General features: G+C 36.2%; 1 protein-coding gene across 7 annotated transcripts in view; it reads right to left on the minus strand.

Moving 5' to 3' along the window:
* UTRN (utrophin) overlaps positions 1-18834 on the minus strand; it is a 492724-nt gene that overhangs the window by 223355 nt on the left and 250535 nt on the right. For 6 of the 7 annotated variants that reach the window (XM_040448951.1, XM_040448950.1, XM_040448952.1 and 3 more), the window contains one exon: positions 13831-14020. In XM_040448951.1, coding sequence (XP_040304885.1) covers positions 13831-14020 — 190 coding nt within the window. Of the gene's footprint in view, positions 1-7389; positions 7811-13830; positions 14021-18834 lie in introns of those variants that run through there. The other variant, XM_040448954.1, reaches the window with a different exon arrangement.

An 18834-nucleotide genomic window follows, 5' to 3' on the forward strand; every position in this document is an offset into this window, starting at 1 on the left:
GAAGCTTTTACTTGCACTTCTTCAAGCTGAGTCTCAAACAAAGAACATAGCAAAATGAAAAAAAATTCAAAGACTTTTTTTTCTTCCTCCATTGTTAAAAGCAGGGATGGCGGAAGTTGCATCTCAGACCCAGAGGGGCATGAATCTTTAGGAAAAGTTCCCTGAGCCATTGCAATGTGAACCCCCTGTTAAAATCTAAGGGTTCCTTTAGGGATAAAAATAATAAGAATGATGGCAATACCCCCACACCCACGAGACATTAGAGAATCTCTAGGTTGAAGGCCCTATGGTAGGCACATCACATGGGCCATCTCTTTTGATCAACATACAACATACTCACGATAACAGTGATAATAACCCACTCTGTAACAAGAGTAACCAACATATATGCCACTTATTATGTGCCAGGCTCTGTTTAACCATTTTATAAATATTAACTGTTTCAATTCTCACAACAACCCCTTGACAGAGAGGGGAGAAAGGCTGAGAGTGTGAGAGAAACAAATTCCAACACCATTTTCTGAAAGGAAGCTGAGACACAGAGATGTTAAATGATTTGCCCAAGGTCACATCACTGGTAAGTGGTAAGGCCAGGATTATTCGAATACACACAGTCTAACTCTAGACTGGCATGAATAGTATTAACCATTTAAATTCTTCTAAACAAGTTATTTGTACTTCCTTACTTTACATGGAAAATGTAATATTGCATTTTATGCTTATGCTACTTAACATATACCTTGGCACAGGGCAGCCATCCAGTACTGATCTTTGAGTTGAATTGAAAAAAAAAAACAAACAAACACAACATAAATTTCTTATTAGAAAAGACACAGTCTGGAAAATTAGTTGACTATATTCAATTTATTCTTTTAAGGAGTCGTTATGTGTTTTTAAATATAATGATAAAAACTACATTTGAGTATAGAGAATTAGTTTCAGCGAATACATAATTCAATACTTGTGTATTGAGACTCATACCAAACTAAATTATGAATCAAAAACCAGAACCAACTATTAATTTGCATTAAAATAAACCAATCCATCTTTTTTATAAAACTGTAAAAGAAGCCCATTAAAAGAGTATTATCCAATGTATAAGTTTAAACTAAAACAAGATCTTTGTTCTTTTAGAGTTATATTGCCAGAACTCAAATATCAAAGTAGTTTTGAAAAGAGCATATTTCATTAGGTTTAAACTTCTAGGAGAAAACAAGTATATCTCCACCTCGCAAGACTAGCAGCAATAAGATACCAATTATAGGTGATCTGCCTCATCATCTGTAGAATGAAATAGTTGACTCAGTTTCCAACATCTCTTCACATCTTAAAGGATACTGTAAGCTACATTTCTTTAGAAAACGAAACGCATAGGAAGATAATGTAAAATAAAACAGTATCTACTACTTCGTTAATGTGATTTCTCTTTCTATACCTTCTATAGCGCATTGCTCATTTTAGCCCAGTATAATCCCTAAGACCATCTGCAATTAAGCGTAAAGAGACACTAGATTCAAACAACCTACGTTCAGTTCAGGTCGTGCCACACAGTAGCTGAGCAATTATTGACAGGTTCCTTGACCTGACAATTTACAAATCCCATTTCACCATTAGTTAAATGTGAAAAAAATGATTATTTCCTTCCTACCTATCTCTTAAGGATAAATAATAATATAATTATTGATTAATACCATACATATTAATGAAGAAATAGGAGAAAACACACTGTAAACTCAAACACTTTAAAAATGAAAAGAAATTAGATCAGTAGTAACAAGACTTTTTTCAGTCATGAAAGCTTGCAGTTATTTTATTGCTGTATTTGACCCTTTTCCTTTCAATTTTCTTAAAGCAAAAGCAATAGTCTATTGTGAAAACAGTACAACACCTTCTTCCATTTGATGCTTTTCCAAAATTCTTGCTTAAGCTTTGTCAAACCATACTTTCATATCAGCCTAGTATTTATTGAGCATTAAAAGGCTCTGTCTGCTTTTATAAGTGAGCTTTGTTATAAATTAATCTTCTACAATTCCATAGAACTGAACTAGAAGAAGAAAAATGAAAAGAAACCCTCTGATGCACTTCATATGCTTTCCAATTTCAATTATTTGAGACTCATTTACCTTTCCCAGGAATGAATAAACTTTGTGAAACCGAGAAAGCTACCATGGCATGAAATTTTCTATATTCTTCTATCTCTATGGTAAGAGTTCTACTAATTGCTTATTTTAGAGAGCTAAAAATAAACTACCAAATATACCAAGAGAAGCTGGCAGTGATCAGAGTCACTAGTAAAAGGGAGTAGATAATGTCTGTAACTTTAAAATCCAGCAGTACATTCAGCTTAGAAATTTCCCCTTGAAATTTAATAAACTTTACCCCTAGGTAAAGGTACATCATCAACATTTTAGTCACAATTATCAAATGCTACTCTAAAAATAAAGGAGAAGTTTATCCATATCCATAATGCTAGTCCAACTCTGTCAGAATGACTTTATCCTTGATTTATAGATCACAGATCTAGACTTATACAAATAATGAAACCTTGATACCTTGGTTATTAAGGAACTATTTGAAATACAATTTTATAGAGTGGTTCTAATTATATTTTAGTTAATTGACAAAGCATTACATCATACCTAATTATACCATTCCTACCTAAAAGTACTCATTTATACATGAGTTTCTGATTAACAAAATGTTAGATAATGGTATTTTTAAATGATTTTGATATACACCTTGACTTGGGGAGCTATGGCAACACAGACATCAGAGAATCATCCAAAAATCATGCTGCTGCTTTTGGAAGCCAGAGGAAAATATCTGATGACACACAGAGATGTAAGTATTGTGTCCATAAAGCCACCTCACTTTCATCTATAATCTCAGCCTCCTGAAAGAGTGCATAAATACACAGAGAGTAAGGGAAGTAATCTGCCCAGGGTCCATACAGCTATGAGGCAACATGCCTAATGCATCAACAGTGACAGGTTAGATGTAGGCAAATCCTTCCATGTATGGCATTTCCCCCCACTAAGCTTCAGCCTTCATAAATTTTCTGAAGTAACCAAACCGAGAATTTCTCATTAAACCAAGAAGAGTCAATGCTCATCTGATCAACTAGAGTTTTACCTTCAGGCTAGAAACCATTACTGTGACCTCTTCTATGATCCAAATGATCATGTGTATGATTTGATTATGGAGACTGAAAGATGACCTTACAATACCTACGTCTCAACATTCAGATCAGGACAGAGTAAGAGCACCATCACCCTAAAACACATGAATATTTGAGTACTCAAGAATAGTAGTTTCCCACCTGGAAAAAGAATAATAAAGGTGGGGAAATGTTTGGGAATAAAAAACATAAAATTTAACTATGTGGGGTGCAAATGATTTGAAAAGACACCATTCAATTCCACATCTTCTTAAAAACACATACTCAATCTTAACTATCTCTAAATAAAGGGAAGCCACATATGTAGATGAAAATGGTATGTAGATGTACTTTGTCAGTGAATCTGAAACTGTTCATAGACTATGAGCCTTTGTGGTCATACATCCTTGCCTGGTGACAGTGTAACCCTCCACATAGTTCCATGTTGTCTACATGCAAACACACATACACAGAGCAAACCTCTGTAGACTTCACTGGTCAATCTAGATTTGCTGGGCAAGATCTTCTGGACTCTAGTTTTCAGAGTACTCATCGAAACCATAGAAGACATGGTTTCTTAGGGAGGACTTGAAGATCAGCACCATCATGAAAGCCTGAGTGCCCCAAAAGGCAAGGCTACGAATAGCCAGTTTCACAAAATCAACAGTCACCAAAATGGAGTGTGTATGAGAGAGAAAAGGACAACCAACTGGGGTGCAAGAAGAGAACAGTGGAAAGTAAGAACAAAATTATGCTCTACTAATATTTAATATGTGATTTTCCCATGGCATATGTGTATAACTTTTTAAATGGATATATATTTATGTATGTGTGTGTGTGTGTGTGTGTGTATATATATATATATATATATATATATATATATATGTTTAAAATGTTTTTACTGATAGGACTACATGATCAAAAAGGTTTGCAGATGATTAAAGCCATATAAGCCAAACTGATTTACATACATATTGCAGGCAAATAGAACTTATAATACTTAAATCAAAAATTTTTTAATGCTTAAGTCATGAGGAATTCAGTTAATAACACTAATTTTTTTCCTCATTTTTCTATAATGGTTCATATCTCAATCTGCTTTACAAAAAAAAAAAAAAAGCTGATTTCACCATGCCTGCAATTAATAAATATTTTACGAAAGTTGGCAGTAAGAAAGAAAACAGGACTTACAAAATTCCTTTCCAACTCAACATAAATTCAGCTTTAATACAAAGATTTAATAATAAAATTTCCTCAAATAATCAGATAACAAGGAAAACAAATTAAAGTCGATTTTATTTTTTAATCACCTGCATTCAGTTCTATTTTTGCTGTGCTCTATTAATATTTTAAAGGAACTAAGCAATCAAAACCAAATCTGGAAGAATTAGCATCCAACATGAGGTGATTTTAGGTCATCAGGGCAATTTCATTGCTGCTAATTATATCTCCAAATAAACAACACTTCTGTTTCAGTTTCCTGACCAAATTTTATGGGATTTACCATAAGGAAGAAATAGTTTCAAAGGCAAAAATACAAGTGAATGTGTAAATAGGTGGAGAGGAGGAAAAGCACATTTTAACTCCAACAGCCATGAATTCCAGGTGCCTCCTTCTATGATTCCCCCCCCTTCAAAACATACAGGAAAACACATAAAATGAGAATATTCAACACAAATTTCCAAATGTGTAACACATGAACTATTTTCTAACACTCAGAAGAAGTTTGAAAATAAGCAAAGACATGGTATCACAGAGAATAATATAATATGTAAAAAGAGAGATCCTAAAAATGACTAAAAAAGAGGATAAGAATATTAACAGACACTGGATTTCAAACTGCCAATATGAATTTAAAAGAGTCACATCTCCTTTACATTATGCAACATTTTTTTTCTCATTCACTTTGGTCTGTAAATGTATTTACAAGAGACCTCTATATTTTTATGAAGAAACATTGAAAACTTACAGCATTTCCTTTCTAAGAAACTAAATTTAGACAATGTAGGAGGTATAGGGAGAGACAGTCATTATAACATGGACAATTTAAGGGGGAAAGAATTTAAAGTGTCTTAAAGCAAATAAATACCAAACTTGTTTAAACACTGAAGTAATACAGACTACTTATAATTATAATACAATTATGTGTTTTCATTTTCTATAAATAGATACCTATGTCGATATGTGAGATAGCAACTGTTAAATATTTAGTTCTGCAACTAAGACTTTTATTTATACCATGTAAGTTAATACAGCTCAGTAACTAAGATCAATTTTCAAAACATAACCAAGCAAATAAATAATATCTGTTACTATCTGGTTTTTGCATAGCAATTTGGCCATTTCCTATTCTGGACTTCAGTTCCTTAGCCAAAATCTCATATATCACTGCCTTCTATTGACACCTGCTGGAGAGTACTGGAATTGCATATTTCTCATTTCATTATCTGGGCAGTTGTTAATTCTGCATCTGAGGAAAGAAATGTGGAAGATAACATTCCAACTGCAAATAACACAAGTTTTAATTTTCTAAAAGCAAAAGTAGCATTCATTCTCAACATTTAAATTTTAATGTTTCCTTTAGGAAATTATGAGTCTCAAGAAATCTATCCAAAGCATACTTCTCATGGGAATAACTTACCCGATGACTTCAGTAGTTGAATTTGTGCATATTTGGGGTATAATTATGAAACTAAGTAACTTTCTCTAGTATCTGAACTTCTACTGTTTCCTGCCTCAGACTAAATACTTGGATCACATGACTTGAGAAAAGTATTTGATTTTGTGAAAGTGTGCATACAAATGGATCAGAAAAATAACCTAGCTAATACAAAAAGAATGCTTTATATATTCACACTTGTAGTTAAAGAGGTAAAGTAACATGCATTAGTGAATGAGTTTTTATTGTTATCAAAACTGCCTGTCCCTGAAATACATAACGTGTTTATACCAGAATAAACTTATTATCTAAAGTCAACCAAAACACAACACATTGAAATAATTAATTTAAGGGTTTTAGTAACTAAATTAATTATTAAGTTACATTACATTTTAATTAACTTCATGCAAATGAACACATTTGGAAGTATCTCTGTAAAGAATGCCACACTACTCATCTGTCCCCTAAAACTTAAAAAAAAAAAAAAAAAGTTTCTGGAAAGAAATACGTTTAATTGACCAAACTGCAAAAGGTAAAAATATATGACAAAGTTAATACAATACTACTCCTCCCGCCCCCAATGCACTACTACATAATATGCGGTTTAGGTGCCTGGACATGTCCTATTTTGTAACATCAGAAAATTAATATTGCCCTAGAGACAGTTGTTCCAGTTCCAAATGAGTTTGGGCAGCTAACAGGGCAACAAGATATTCTTGAGAATGGTACTGAGAGCATGATGTGAAGGAAGAATGTGATACTGCGGTGCTATAATAAATTGCTTTAACATTCCTGGTAGAATTCCTTCCTTTTGATCAAACTGCTCGAGTTTTTGACAAAAGTAATGAGGCACTATGAACCTGGTATAAATCAAACAAAACGATGATGAAAATAGAAGAGCTAACTTTTTTTTTTAATACAGGAGCTCATTCAATGGTTTATGATTAGGATGACGTAGTATTTGAAATTTGCAACTGTCAAACAAGTTGCCTCATGAAAGTGTACTTAATCCACCTGTTCAAATAAAATTAAGTTCTTCAAGTTTAACTATAGCATATGAAGATTCAAGAGTATAGGGGATATTTTACGATGAGATTCAGTCTAGGAGTTTCTAAAATGTGCTTTATTTTTTTTAATTGAAAAAAACAATTTGCTCTAAAGGGATAGATAGTTTTTAAGTAATCTACTGAAAGATTATTTTAAACTGTTATTTTACATTTACTAAAATTTACACAAAATTAATATAGCATGCAATATTAAGACCCTACAAAGTATCACGGAGGTAACAGGTCTTAATGAATGTAGCTTTGCCATATTTTCTCCAAACAGTTTATCAGCTCTTCTCAGAAGATAGGTTTTTGTCAAATGCAAAATAAAATATGCACTGAAACAATACTTGTTTTAGATTCCTAAACAAAATTTAATGAAGCAACTCACTTTAACAGCTCTTACAATCCGTCACTAAGAAAAGGAATCTTTCCTTGCTAAGAACGCTGAAAGGTTAGTTTTTAGAGCCTGAGAAACAGTAGAATTGTCAGACACCCGAGATCCTCATTTTCAATCACTCAGTTACCTTACAGAGCTTCTGATACCGAGGAGAAGAAACTGCCATCCTTTGTAAACGATGTAACAAAACCACAACTTTCTGCAGAGATGTTCTCACCACAGCCATCATTTTAAGTTTACCACACTTCTGGAGACACCTCAGAATTTGCATTATAAATGAAGAGCAATGATCATTTCCTCCCGGTCACTGGACAATGATTTGCCAGTTCTCTGAGCATGCTCGTTTCCAGGAATGCATTTGAAAGATACAGGGGTTTAGATGCTAGGCAAAAGGAGGCTGGTATTCCTTCAACTTCTTCTCAATTTAAAAAACACATACAAACGCCACAAAGAAAGCCCCCCAGCAGATGCTCACAGCCGGTACTTGCTCAGCTCGGCATGGCCAGACAATGAGCAAGTTGTTGAGCCAAATGCTGCCTGCTGCTGGAGAGGAGTGCGCTCTGGCTGTGTAGCCAAAAAGGATATTAAGTGAAACATTAAAGCTGCAGATACATAGCAGACATCTCCTGGGAACGGAGATTCAACACATCACCACTGTGCATGCCTTGAAGCTAGTTTATATTAAGAGATGGAGTGGCATTCATTCACTCACTCTGAGAGATGCGTTCACTCCCCGACTGAATGCAGCTCGGGCCGTGCTCTGTGGGATGACTGAATAGACATTGTTATAAATCTTGAGAAGAGCAGAAACGTACCTGACTCTAATGATAGCAGCCCATACATTAAGTGCTATAAATCACCTCCAGACAGGTCTCAGAACAAGATCATCTAAAACAAAACGAAACAAAAAATGCCTGTGGGGAGGGGGGGTATGTGGCTTTACCTACAGCACTCTAAAAGCAGTGTCGTCCGTGGGCTCTCTGATGCCTGCCTAGGAGAAAAGGCACTAGAAACTGAATTTCTAATGTTAGGTTAGGACTTCTCTAATTAGACAGTAAAGTTAATAAAATTTTTAAAAAGTCTGTAACTGACTGCTAACATTCTAAATTACCACGTTTCCCCTTAGACAGCATCTTCGTGATCTCATTTTATTTGCCATAAAGCTGTTTTAATTTTATGAGTAAGAAATATAAAACATGATTATACGATATAAAAACGCAGGACAGAATTTGGGGGTTTTATATGTATGTGTATATGGGAGATGTGTTTTCCACTGCAGCTTGGATACTATTACAAATATCAATTGGGGTAAAGTACCCTTAGGAAATGAGCAAAATCACCCAGAATGATTAAATGACTGGGTCAAGGGGCACAGCCAGAAATAGAAGACAGACGTTTCTCATTATCAGTGTCCTGCTCAAACTAATAACCCAGGTAAGGCTGCTATTTCTCTAATGTTGTCACGGTTCTTTGAAAGAAATACAGTGTTGAAAGTATTTGTTTCTCTTCTTTTACTTTGTCTGCTTTCTCAGCCCTTCATGTTATAGCATGATTGAAAGTCCTATATTGGGTCTTACAGAGTTGTTGTGTTTATCAAGCAGTGTTTTTGTGTATTTTTCTGCTTCTGCTTGTATATTTTTTTCCCTGAAGGTCTATACTGAGAACCTCTACTGCCTCCCTCTGGATAGGCTAACAACATCAAAATATCTCTACAAAGCCAGAATCGGAAGAGGCAGTCAATTAATGATGTAATTAAAAATATTAAGTTATCATGCAAATATACAGAACCAGAAAGTAGATTTGTGATTATTTAGGGGCAGGGGGCTAGAGGGTTGGTAATGGGGGATTGATAGCTAAGTGGCATGTGATTTCTTTTTGGGATGAGGAAAATGTTCTGTTTGATTGTAGTGATTGTTACATACCTTTCGCACTTAAAAACAACTGACCTGTACACTTCAAATGGACGGATTGTGTGAAACGTGGAAATATGTCACAAAGCTGCTATCAAAAAAAATATATGAAGTTGTAATTCCTGTCCCTGAACCAGCAGATAAAGTTTGCACAACAGAGGTATACCACCCCCACCCCCCCAAACACAATGCTGGCTATGGTGCTGGCAGATCGGCAACGATCTAAATCATCAAAGTCTGCACCTATGGAGTGAGAGGATGAAAATTAGGCTGAAAGAGAACACAGGAGATGAAAATATAATAATCCAAAAACACATCTTGTGCGAGAGCAAAAACAGCCACCTACTTATTGTAAGAACAACCCAGAAAGGCAGCAGGGCAGCAGGATTTTCTCCAGGAAAGAATCAGATTAGCTCTATTAATTGGTTACTGCCAAAATGTAAAGCTTGTATTTTGAAATACAATTAAAATGATAATAATAGCCTAGAATGTAGACAGGAAAATTCAGAATAAATGCATTTGAACGAACAGATAAACTGATAGGGAAGCCAATAGTAGGCTTTCATTCCAAAGGGGGGGAAAAAAGTTTCTGCACTTTAGCCAAATTCCCTCACCTAAATATAGAAACACAGTGACTGCTGCGTACTGGGGCATCTCCTCCTGGATGTTACTCACAAACCTTATTTCAACATAGTCCAAATGAAACGTAGCATTCCTTCACACTCCACACCAACTTGCACCCTTGCCCTGACTTGCTCTTTCCTTCTATTCCTCATCTCAGGCTCTAATCCCACCTGGCAATCTTCTCCCTCTCTACCATACTATCAAGACATTAGGTCTATTCCCCCTGTGATTGCCTCATTTCTGCTCATAATCACCTCTCACCAGATGGCTGCAAGACTATCTTACCAGACCTCATGCACTGCTATTAATCTTGCCCAGTTCAAACCCATTCCTCGCAATGCCACCAGCTAGAGTCCTATAAAACACAAATCCCCTTGCATCACCCTCTTGCTCAACAACACTCTTCAATGACTTCTCCCTGTTGCCACAGGGTTACGATATAAAAAACTCAGCAAGTCGAACAAGACCCTCTGTGACCTGAACCACTCAGAAACTCGGAGCTTCTCTCTCCAAAGGACTGGGTTTTCTCTTGCCAGCTCTGCTGAGGAGTAAAGCCTTACTGCCTTGCAGTCAGGCAATGAAACATAAATACATAAAACCAAATGGTCATCCATCCTTAACAGAAATGGCATGTATCATAGCATACTCCCAGAAATGAATCTTCATCTTCCATTGTGCTTCTAAACTATCGTTTATCAAAATTCACCCAAAATTACCTTAAGATGAATACAGAATAAGCTTCTTCATCTTCATGAAATACTCCTCTATCTCTGTATCCAGCTGTCATGAGACACGGAGCAAGTACAAACAGCGAGTGTGACATGTAAGCAGTTCTACATACACCCCTTGTGCACAGGGCACACATACGCCAAGGCCCTCATTCCACCTTTTTTAGCACACCCCTAAACCGCCCACCCACCCCCACCCCCACCATGCCACCAGAAAATGCATTTTATAATTTCAGGCACTTTTGTTTGTACATTTATTTTCTTCAACAAACATCTTTTCCTTCCCAAAAAAGTTTGCATTTTCATTCTCTATTCACTCCCAGAAAAGGACGAGTCACCAGCACAAAAAGTCACAGGATAATTTAAGTTCTCTCATCTCAGGAATACTAAGCAAAAGGTACTAAGTCTCTACGTGCATCTACTTATAAGGTGCCAAAAATAAAGCCATAGCATTTTTTTAATAAAATAGAGAGGGGGGCGCCTGGGTGGCGCAGTCGGTTAAGCGTCCGACTTCAGCCAGGTCACGATCTCGCGGTCCGTGAGTTCGAGCCCCGCGTCAGGCTCTGGGCTGATGGCTCAGAGCCTGGAGCCTGTTTCCGATTCTGTGTCTCCCTCTCTCTCTGCTCCTCCCCCGTTCATGCTCTGTCTCTCTCTGTCCCAAAAATAAATAAACGTTTGAAAAAAAAAATTTTTTTTTAAAATAAATAAAATAGAGAGGAAGTTTTAAAATGAAGATCATTTTGGGGCACCTGGGCGGCTCAGTCGGTTGAGCATCTGACTTCAGCTCAGGTCATGATCTCAGGATTTGTGAGTTCGAGCCCTGCATCAGGCTCTAAGCTGACAGCTCAGAGCCTGGAGCCTGATTCAGATTCTGTCTCTCTCTCTCTCTCTCTCTCTCTGCCCCTCCTCTATTTGTGCTCTTGCTCTCTCTCTCAAAAATAAATAAATACACAGAAGACAATAGTTTTAATAAATAAAATAAAATGAAGATCATTTTTAAAAGGAGCAAGGCAGTGAAAAATCATGCAAATTACTATCATGGGAAATACCCTAAACAAAAACAAATACATGTGTTTACCCTTAGACAAACAAAGACACTGTAACAGGCTCTTAATAAATGCCCCTCTTTAATACTTCTTAGGAGTCACAACATTAAATTTCAGCAACATTAAATTATTTTCGAGAGACATTTACTATACATGCCATAATTTCAGTCAGCAAGCTTTCTTTCTTGATGCTCGTTGCCAGAAGACAAGCAATCTTAGGCTTAGTTATTTTTATTTGGAAAGATTTTAAGCATCTTCATTTACATGTATTTCCTCAGTTTTGAGTATTCGTTAAGTATTGAGAAGAATTTTGGCTATGGTAAAAATATATCCCAAGATAAAATGCGCCAGAAGACATTATCAACCTTTAAAATAGGTCTGTTTTGCTGATCTTCATCATCAAGGTTCATGTCAAGCCTCCTTCACTCATTGTCTATACACTGTTGCAGCCTCAAACGCACAGCCTGGTGTCTTTTGAGTTTAACACCATTACGTGAAGTAAGCATCCGTGAGCATTTACAAGTCTGGCTTCCAGTTGTTTAAATCATAAAAAATAATATATTCTAGCATCTGCCTACAGTTAGAGCCCTCTCTAACCCCCTGAAAAAGAGATGATAGCTAAATATTTTATCAAATAACATGTATAGTGTTTTCCTCAGATTCTAGACGGTAAGACAAAAGGACATATTCAACCTCGATAGTTGCTCAGTCACCCTCATTACCAAGTCACAAGTGTATTATGCAATGAATAAAAAGTAAGAAGTAATGTAATTAAACATGGATTTTCATTAAATTAATCTTGAGGACTCCACCATTAAAATACCCTAATAGTCTTTACACATGGGAACAAGTTACAAAGAAGTCTATTCCTGAAAGGTCCTTTTAAAAAAATAATTTGTAACTTTTTAGTGAAAATAATTCCAAATGTAGAGAAAATTTGTAAGAATAAGAAAAATTATGGGGAGCCTGGGTGGCTCAATTGGTTAAGCGTCCGACTTCGGCTCAGGTCATGATCTCGCGGTCCGTGGGCTCAAGCTCCGCGTCAGGCTCTGTGCTGACAGCTCAGAGCCTGGAGCCTGTTTCAGATTCTGTGTCTCCCTCTTTCTCTGACCCTCCCTTGTTCATGCTCTCTCTCTCTCTCTCTGTGTCTCAAAAATAAATAAATGTTAAAAAAAAAAAAAGAATAAGAACAATTCCCAGAAAGCTACTGTACCCTTTAACCAGATTTGTATATTTGTGAACATTCTGATATTTCAAGGGAAAAGAATTCTAAGAAAAGACTCAAAAAGATCATCACACTGAATTTCATAATGGTGAAGTTAGGGTCCACAAGAAGTGGTCAGTATTTACCTAGAATGTACACGTATGACACTAGGTAGGCAACAATATGGAGTAACATAATGTCTGTCCTTGAGGAGCCAAGTGATCAGCCGGGACAGGACGGACATGCCTCAGATGGCACCGAGCCATGAGTTCACAAGCATATCAGAAATAATAACTGTCAGAATGACGTGAGACTGACAAGACATAAAGAAATATGCAGATGTGAAACTGGTAGACAAGCAGACTTCTCCATTAAAATAGGTTTTCACACCAAGTCCTAAATGAGAAGGCCTGTGATTGGCCGGATTAGGTCATTCTATACAAAGATGGAAAATTCAAGGGCACTGAAGCAGTTGTACTTGGGGGCAGAGAAAAGATACAGATGTGCTACGTGACATTTCTCATAAACTTTTGTAAAGGAAAGATTTTGTGTTAGTATGTTTCGTAGAGGAGAGATAGTTGAACCTCAGACTCCATATACAGTCATAGTATCGAGCTAATGACATAAAAGTAATAATGTTCTTAAGCCTAATGTTCGTAGTTGTAAATTAAGCCAGAGCCTTTGCAGCTTTTATATTAAGTACTTTATAATAAATGGAGAAAGAAACAACTTCATATTAAAAGGAGGTGCCCTTATAATTTAGGATTCAATAAGGCTAAGTGTAATAGGGCTTAAAATGACAAAAACAGAACAGCTCTGAGTCTGTTAGTCTAAATAAACAATTATTACTCCCATAAAACGGGGTTTTCCTCTATTATTAAGTAAAAGTATTTTTATAGATCTTATTTCCAGAAACCAATTATTCACAGGGGAGCATGGATCTCCTAACAGAATTAAGTAACAACCTCACCTTTTAATGGTAATAAATTTGCATGCAGCTGCATCAAAAGAGCGCAGTAAAATAAAAGCACTGGGTGCAGTGTCCCGTGCACTTGCCTGCATCTGCTGTGCGAGCTCCCTGGCCAAGCCGCTGTCCTGAAGAGCATTCTCCCGCTGAGAGGCATCTGAAAGCACGTTCACTGTGGTCTCTGCTTCTTGTATCCACTTCAGGAAGTTCTCCAGATCCCTACGAGAGGCCTGCACTGTCCTCAGTTCAGCTTCCAAGGCGCTCTGTCTGTCGCCAACGCTGCAAGTAACAACACGACACGCACATTTCCATGACTTTCAGTGAGACAGTCCGGACCGTGCAACCCCGAAAAACACATTAACAGCTTCCGAGGAACCTTTATTATTTAAGTGCGTAATGTAACTGGGATATTTATTGATCTGTGTATCTTGAATAATTCTGAATGAGAGGAGTGATGTGAATAGTGAGAAGAGGGAGAGAGACATGTAAATATGAACAAAATAACACCCATATCATAAAATAATGACTCCATTTTACAACTCCTAATTGTATATTAAGTTATTCCCTGATATTTTATTTCAATACCTTAGCATAATGCCTAACACTCAAAGGAAGTATCAATAAATATTCATGCAACAAGTGACTAAATGAATTCTAGGAAGCAGTAAAATCTGAAGAAATATGATAAAATGAAAATAATTTTAAGGGCTTACTTTACATATTTTAAAACAACTCAAATCAATACAAATTGGTTCTTTAAACTGATTTAATAATATTACATTTGGAAAACATTGGAAAATCAAGCTTCTATAAACCCTTCATTAAACCGAAGTCAAAACTAATACATAGAACTATCATGGAGTTGCATGATTTAAGACGATACATTCCTGGGGCAACTACGTGGCTCAGTTGGTTAAGCATCCGACTCTTGATTTCATCTCAGGTCATGATCTCACGGTTCATGAGACTTAGCCTTGCATCAGGCTCTGCGCTGACAACATGGAGCCTGCTTGGGATTCTCTCTTTCTCCCTCTTTCTCTCTGCCCCTCCCTCACTTGTGATCACTCATGCATTCTCTCTCTCTCTTTCAAAATAAATAAATGTAAACATTTAAGAGATATACATTCCTGTATATTCAACCTTTAAAACTTTTTATGCCTCAAAGCTCCATAATAAGAAAAAAAAAAAAAAACAATGCTAAAAGTGGATACTAACAATTAGACCCTAAGTGTTTAAACCCAAGGGAACTGAAGACATATATCTACACTTGCACACAAATTTTCATATAGCATCATTATTTCTGATAGCCAAATGGTAGAATCAACCCAAATGTCTATCAATAGAGAAATGGATAGATAAAATGTAGTATACATGTAGTATACTCAACCATAAAAAGGAGTGAAATAGTGATACACACTATAACATGTATCAACCTTGAAAGTATGCCAAGTGGAAGAAGCCAGACATAAGAGGCTATATATCGTGTGATTCCATTCATGTTTATATGAAATTTCCAAAAGAGGTAAATCCACACAGAATGAAGAGAGATTAGTTGTTGCCTAGGACTGGAGAAGAAGGCAATGTGGATTGACTGCTAATGGGTATTGTGTTTCTCTTTGGGGTGATAAAATGTTCTGAAATTAAGAGTATTGCTGTGATTGCACAACATGGTGAATATGCTAAAAATCAACTGAGTTGTACACTTTAAAAGAGTTAATTTCATGGTATGTGAACTATATAACAATAAAAAAATCAGTATGTGTAATATAATCTCATTTATATTTATATACTTTTTCTACCCCATCCACTCATCTATCCATACATCATGCATCCATCCATCTGTCTTATATACAGGACTATCTGTATATTTAGATAAAAGGATAAATGCCTGTAATGTTAATATTAAAACAGTTATTTCTAGGTGCTGGGATTTAAGGTGGTTCACTTTCCTGTTTGTACTTTTCTGTAGTCTTTGATTTTACAATGAACATCAATCTTCACACATCAATAAACAAATTCTTAAATGAATGGGTAAAAGATTTAAACAGGCCATCATAGAAGATACATGGATGGTAAATAAGCACATACTCATCATCAGTACTCATCAGAGAAATGTAAATTCAAGCCACAATGAGACATTAGAATGGCTTTAGAAAATTATTATACCAAGTACTGGGGAAAATGTAGAATAACTGCCACACTCATACATTGCAAATGGGAGTGCAAAATGGTACCGCCATCGAAAAAGAGTTTGACAGCTTTTTTAATAAAGTTCACCAGGTACTCAAGAACAATCTAGCAATCCTACGCCCAAGTATGTACTCAAAAGAAATGAAAACATATATTCACACAAAATCCATACCCAAATCTTTGAGGCAGCTTTTATTCATAATGGCCCCGAACAGGTAATCACCCAAATATCATCAGGTGGTAAATAGATAAACTGTGGTGTATGCATACAATGGAATACTACTCAACAATAAACTGATAGATGCAACAACATGATGGAGTCTCAAATGCATTTTGCTAAGTCAAAAAAGCCAGGCACGAAAGCTTTATGTTCCCATTCATAAGCCATTCTAGAAAGTCATCAACCTCATCTGAGCATTTACTTACTAAACAGTCTCCAGTAGTGTTTGGTTGCCTAGAATAAACCCAAATTGCTTTTCCTGAAACTCAATGTCCTCCACAATCTGTCACGAATTCACTTTTCTAGCTTCCTCCCTAGTTCTCTCCAAAACTCTCTTCAGATCAACATGGCATGCTCCTATTGTTCTAGGATATTCTTAATACAGTGTCCACCCAAAAACTTCATATCCACATAAAAATATCCTTCTAACCACCTCCACTTATCAAAATCATGCCAATTCTTTCAGGGGTAAGGACCACCTTCTTCAGAACATCCCAGCCCAATTAGATTTCCTTGCTTTAAGTTCATAAAAGGTCACTGCTCCTCTTTATCCAGAAAGTAATCACATGGGGGCCCCTGGGTGGCTCAGTCAGTTGAGTGTCAGCCTCTTGATTTCAACTCAGGTCATGTGCAGGATTGTGGGACTGAGCTCCATGAACTGTGTGCTGAGTGTAGAGCCTGTTTAAGACATTCTCTCTCCCTCTCTCTCTCTCTCTCTTTTTCTTCCCTCCCCCTCCCACACCCACCCCTCTCCCCTGCTAACGCAGCTCTCTCGGAAAAAAAAAAAAAAAGCTTTAAAAAACATGGAACCTGGAAAAGCCCTTGGATTGTGATCTTGTTACACACTTAACTTTTACTTTGTATTACATGTATTTGTTTTCTGTCCTCCTGTTCTGTAGACTCACTATGGGCAGAAGGACTCTTGTATATCTCCATATTTCTCAGCATCCTTATAACAGTATTATAATAAGTATTTATAGGAAAAGGACAATCAAGATTGTAAATCAGGAAAAAATATATATATAAGAAGCAAAAAACAGGGGAGCCAAGAGAGGGAGAAGCAAACAGGCCTTCGTGCTAATGGTGAGAAGAGATCTCAAAAGAGACAGCCAATGAATTGGGTCAGATGAGGGCTATGTTTTTTTGTTTTAACTAGATGAAACTAACAAAGGATACATTCGGACAAAACAAGGAAATACCCAAAAGAAAAAAGAAAAACACACGCACACACACACACAAAAAGACAAACCCACATTAGATCCATGAAATAGGGATTCCAAACTAGGAGAAAAGCACAGAAAATCCTCAGGATTATGGCCCAGAAAGTATGTCTACAGAAGAAATGTCTCTAAGTAAAAATATTAGAAGTAATAGACTGCTTACTATGATCGACTTTGTGAGAAATTATACTGTCAGGTCATTGACAAATGTGGGAAGAATTAGTAATAGGTACAAAGGAACCTAAGTACATAAAAGCAAGGCAATTATTAATTTCAGATGAAAAAAACAAGAAGGAAAATTATAATAAACTTCAGTGCTTGGCTGTTGATGATGTTTAGACACACATAACAGTGTCAACACAGAATAACTATTTATCTAAAACTTCAGCATTAAGGGGCCTTTGGGTGGCTCAGTCTGTTAAGCAACTGGCTCTTGGTTTTGGCTCAGGTCACAATCTCACAGTTCATGGGTTCAAGCCCCGCATCAGGATCTGCACTGACAGTGCACAGCCTGCTTGGGATTCTCGCTCCCTCTCTCTCTGCCTCTTCCCCAGTTGGGTGTTCTCTCTTTCTCTTTCTCTTTCTCTCTCTTAAAATAAATAAACATTTAAAAAATTTTAAAAAAAATTAAGAATAAAAATAAAAATTCAGCAATGAGATGATATAGCCACTGTGGAAAACAGTATGGTGATTCCTCAACAAATTAAAAATAGAATTAACATATGATCTATCAATTCTGCTGTTGTGGATACACCCAAAAGAATTGAAAGCAGCATAATTCACAATAAGTAAAATGTGGAAGCAACCCAAGTGTCCATCAACTGATGTATGGATAAGTAAAATGTAATATATACATACAAGGGAACATTATTAAGCCCTAAAAAGGAAAGAAATTCTGACATATGCTACAACATGGATGAACCTTCAGCACATTATACTAAGTGAAATAAGTTAGTCACAAAAACACAGATACTGTATAATTTCACTTACATGAGGTACTTAGAATAGTCAAATCTAAACAGAGAGTAAAATGGTGGTTGCCAGGAATGGGAGAAAGAAAGAATGGGGAGTTATCGTTTAATGAGCACAGAGTTTTCACTCTGCAAGATGAAAAGAGTTATGGGCATGGTCGGTGGTGATGGCTGCACAATGGCATGAATATTTAATACCACTGAACTATAGACTTAAAAATAGTTAAGATGGTAAATTTTGTTATGCACATTTTACCACAATAAAAATAAAGTGAAAAAAAATTCAATGATGACGAAGGGAAGAGAACAGTGGCATGAGAAAGCTATGCCCTATGTATTTACCAGAATAGGATATCAATAGACAATGTCTAATATTAATGTATTGGAAGATAATGGTATACTCATTTTATTTAGAATATGGAAATGTATAAATGACATAAGGAGAAGCCAAAAGAAGATAAAGTAGTTGCTCCCGGCGGGGGGAGGGGGGGG

This window comes from Herpailurus yagouaroundi, unplaced genomic scaffold (assembly GCF_014898765.1).
Source record: "Herpailurus yagouaroundi ecotype Mexico unplaced genomic scaffold, PumYag 198, whole genome shotgun sequence".
In the NCBI taxonomy this organism is placed as follows: Eukaryota; Metazoa; Chordata; class Mammalia; order Carnivora; family Felidae; genus Herpailurus; species Herpailurus yagouaroundi.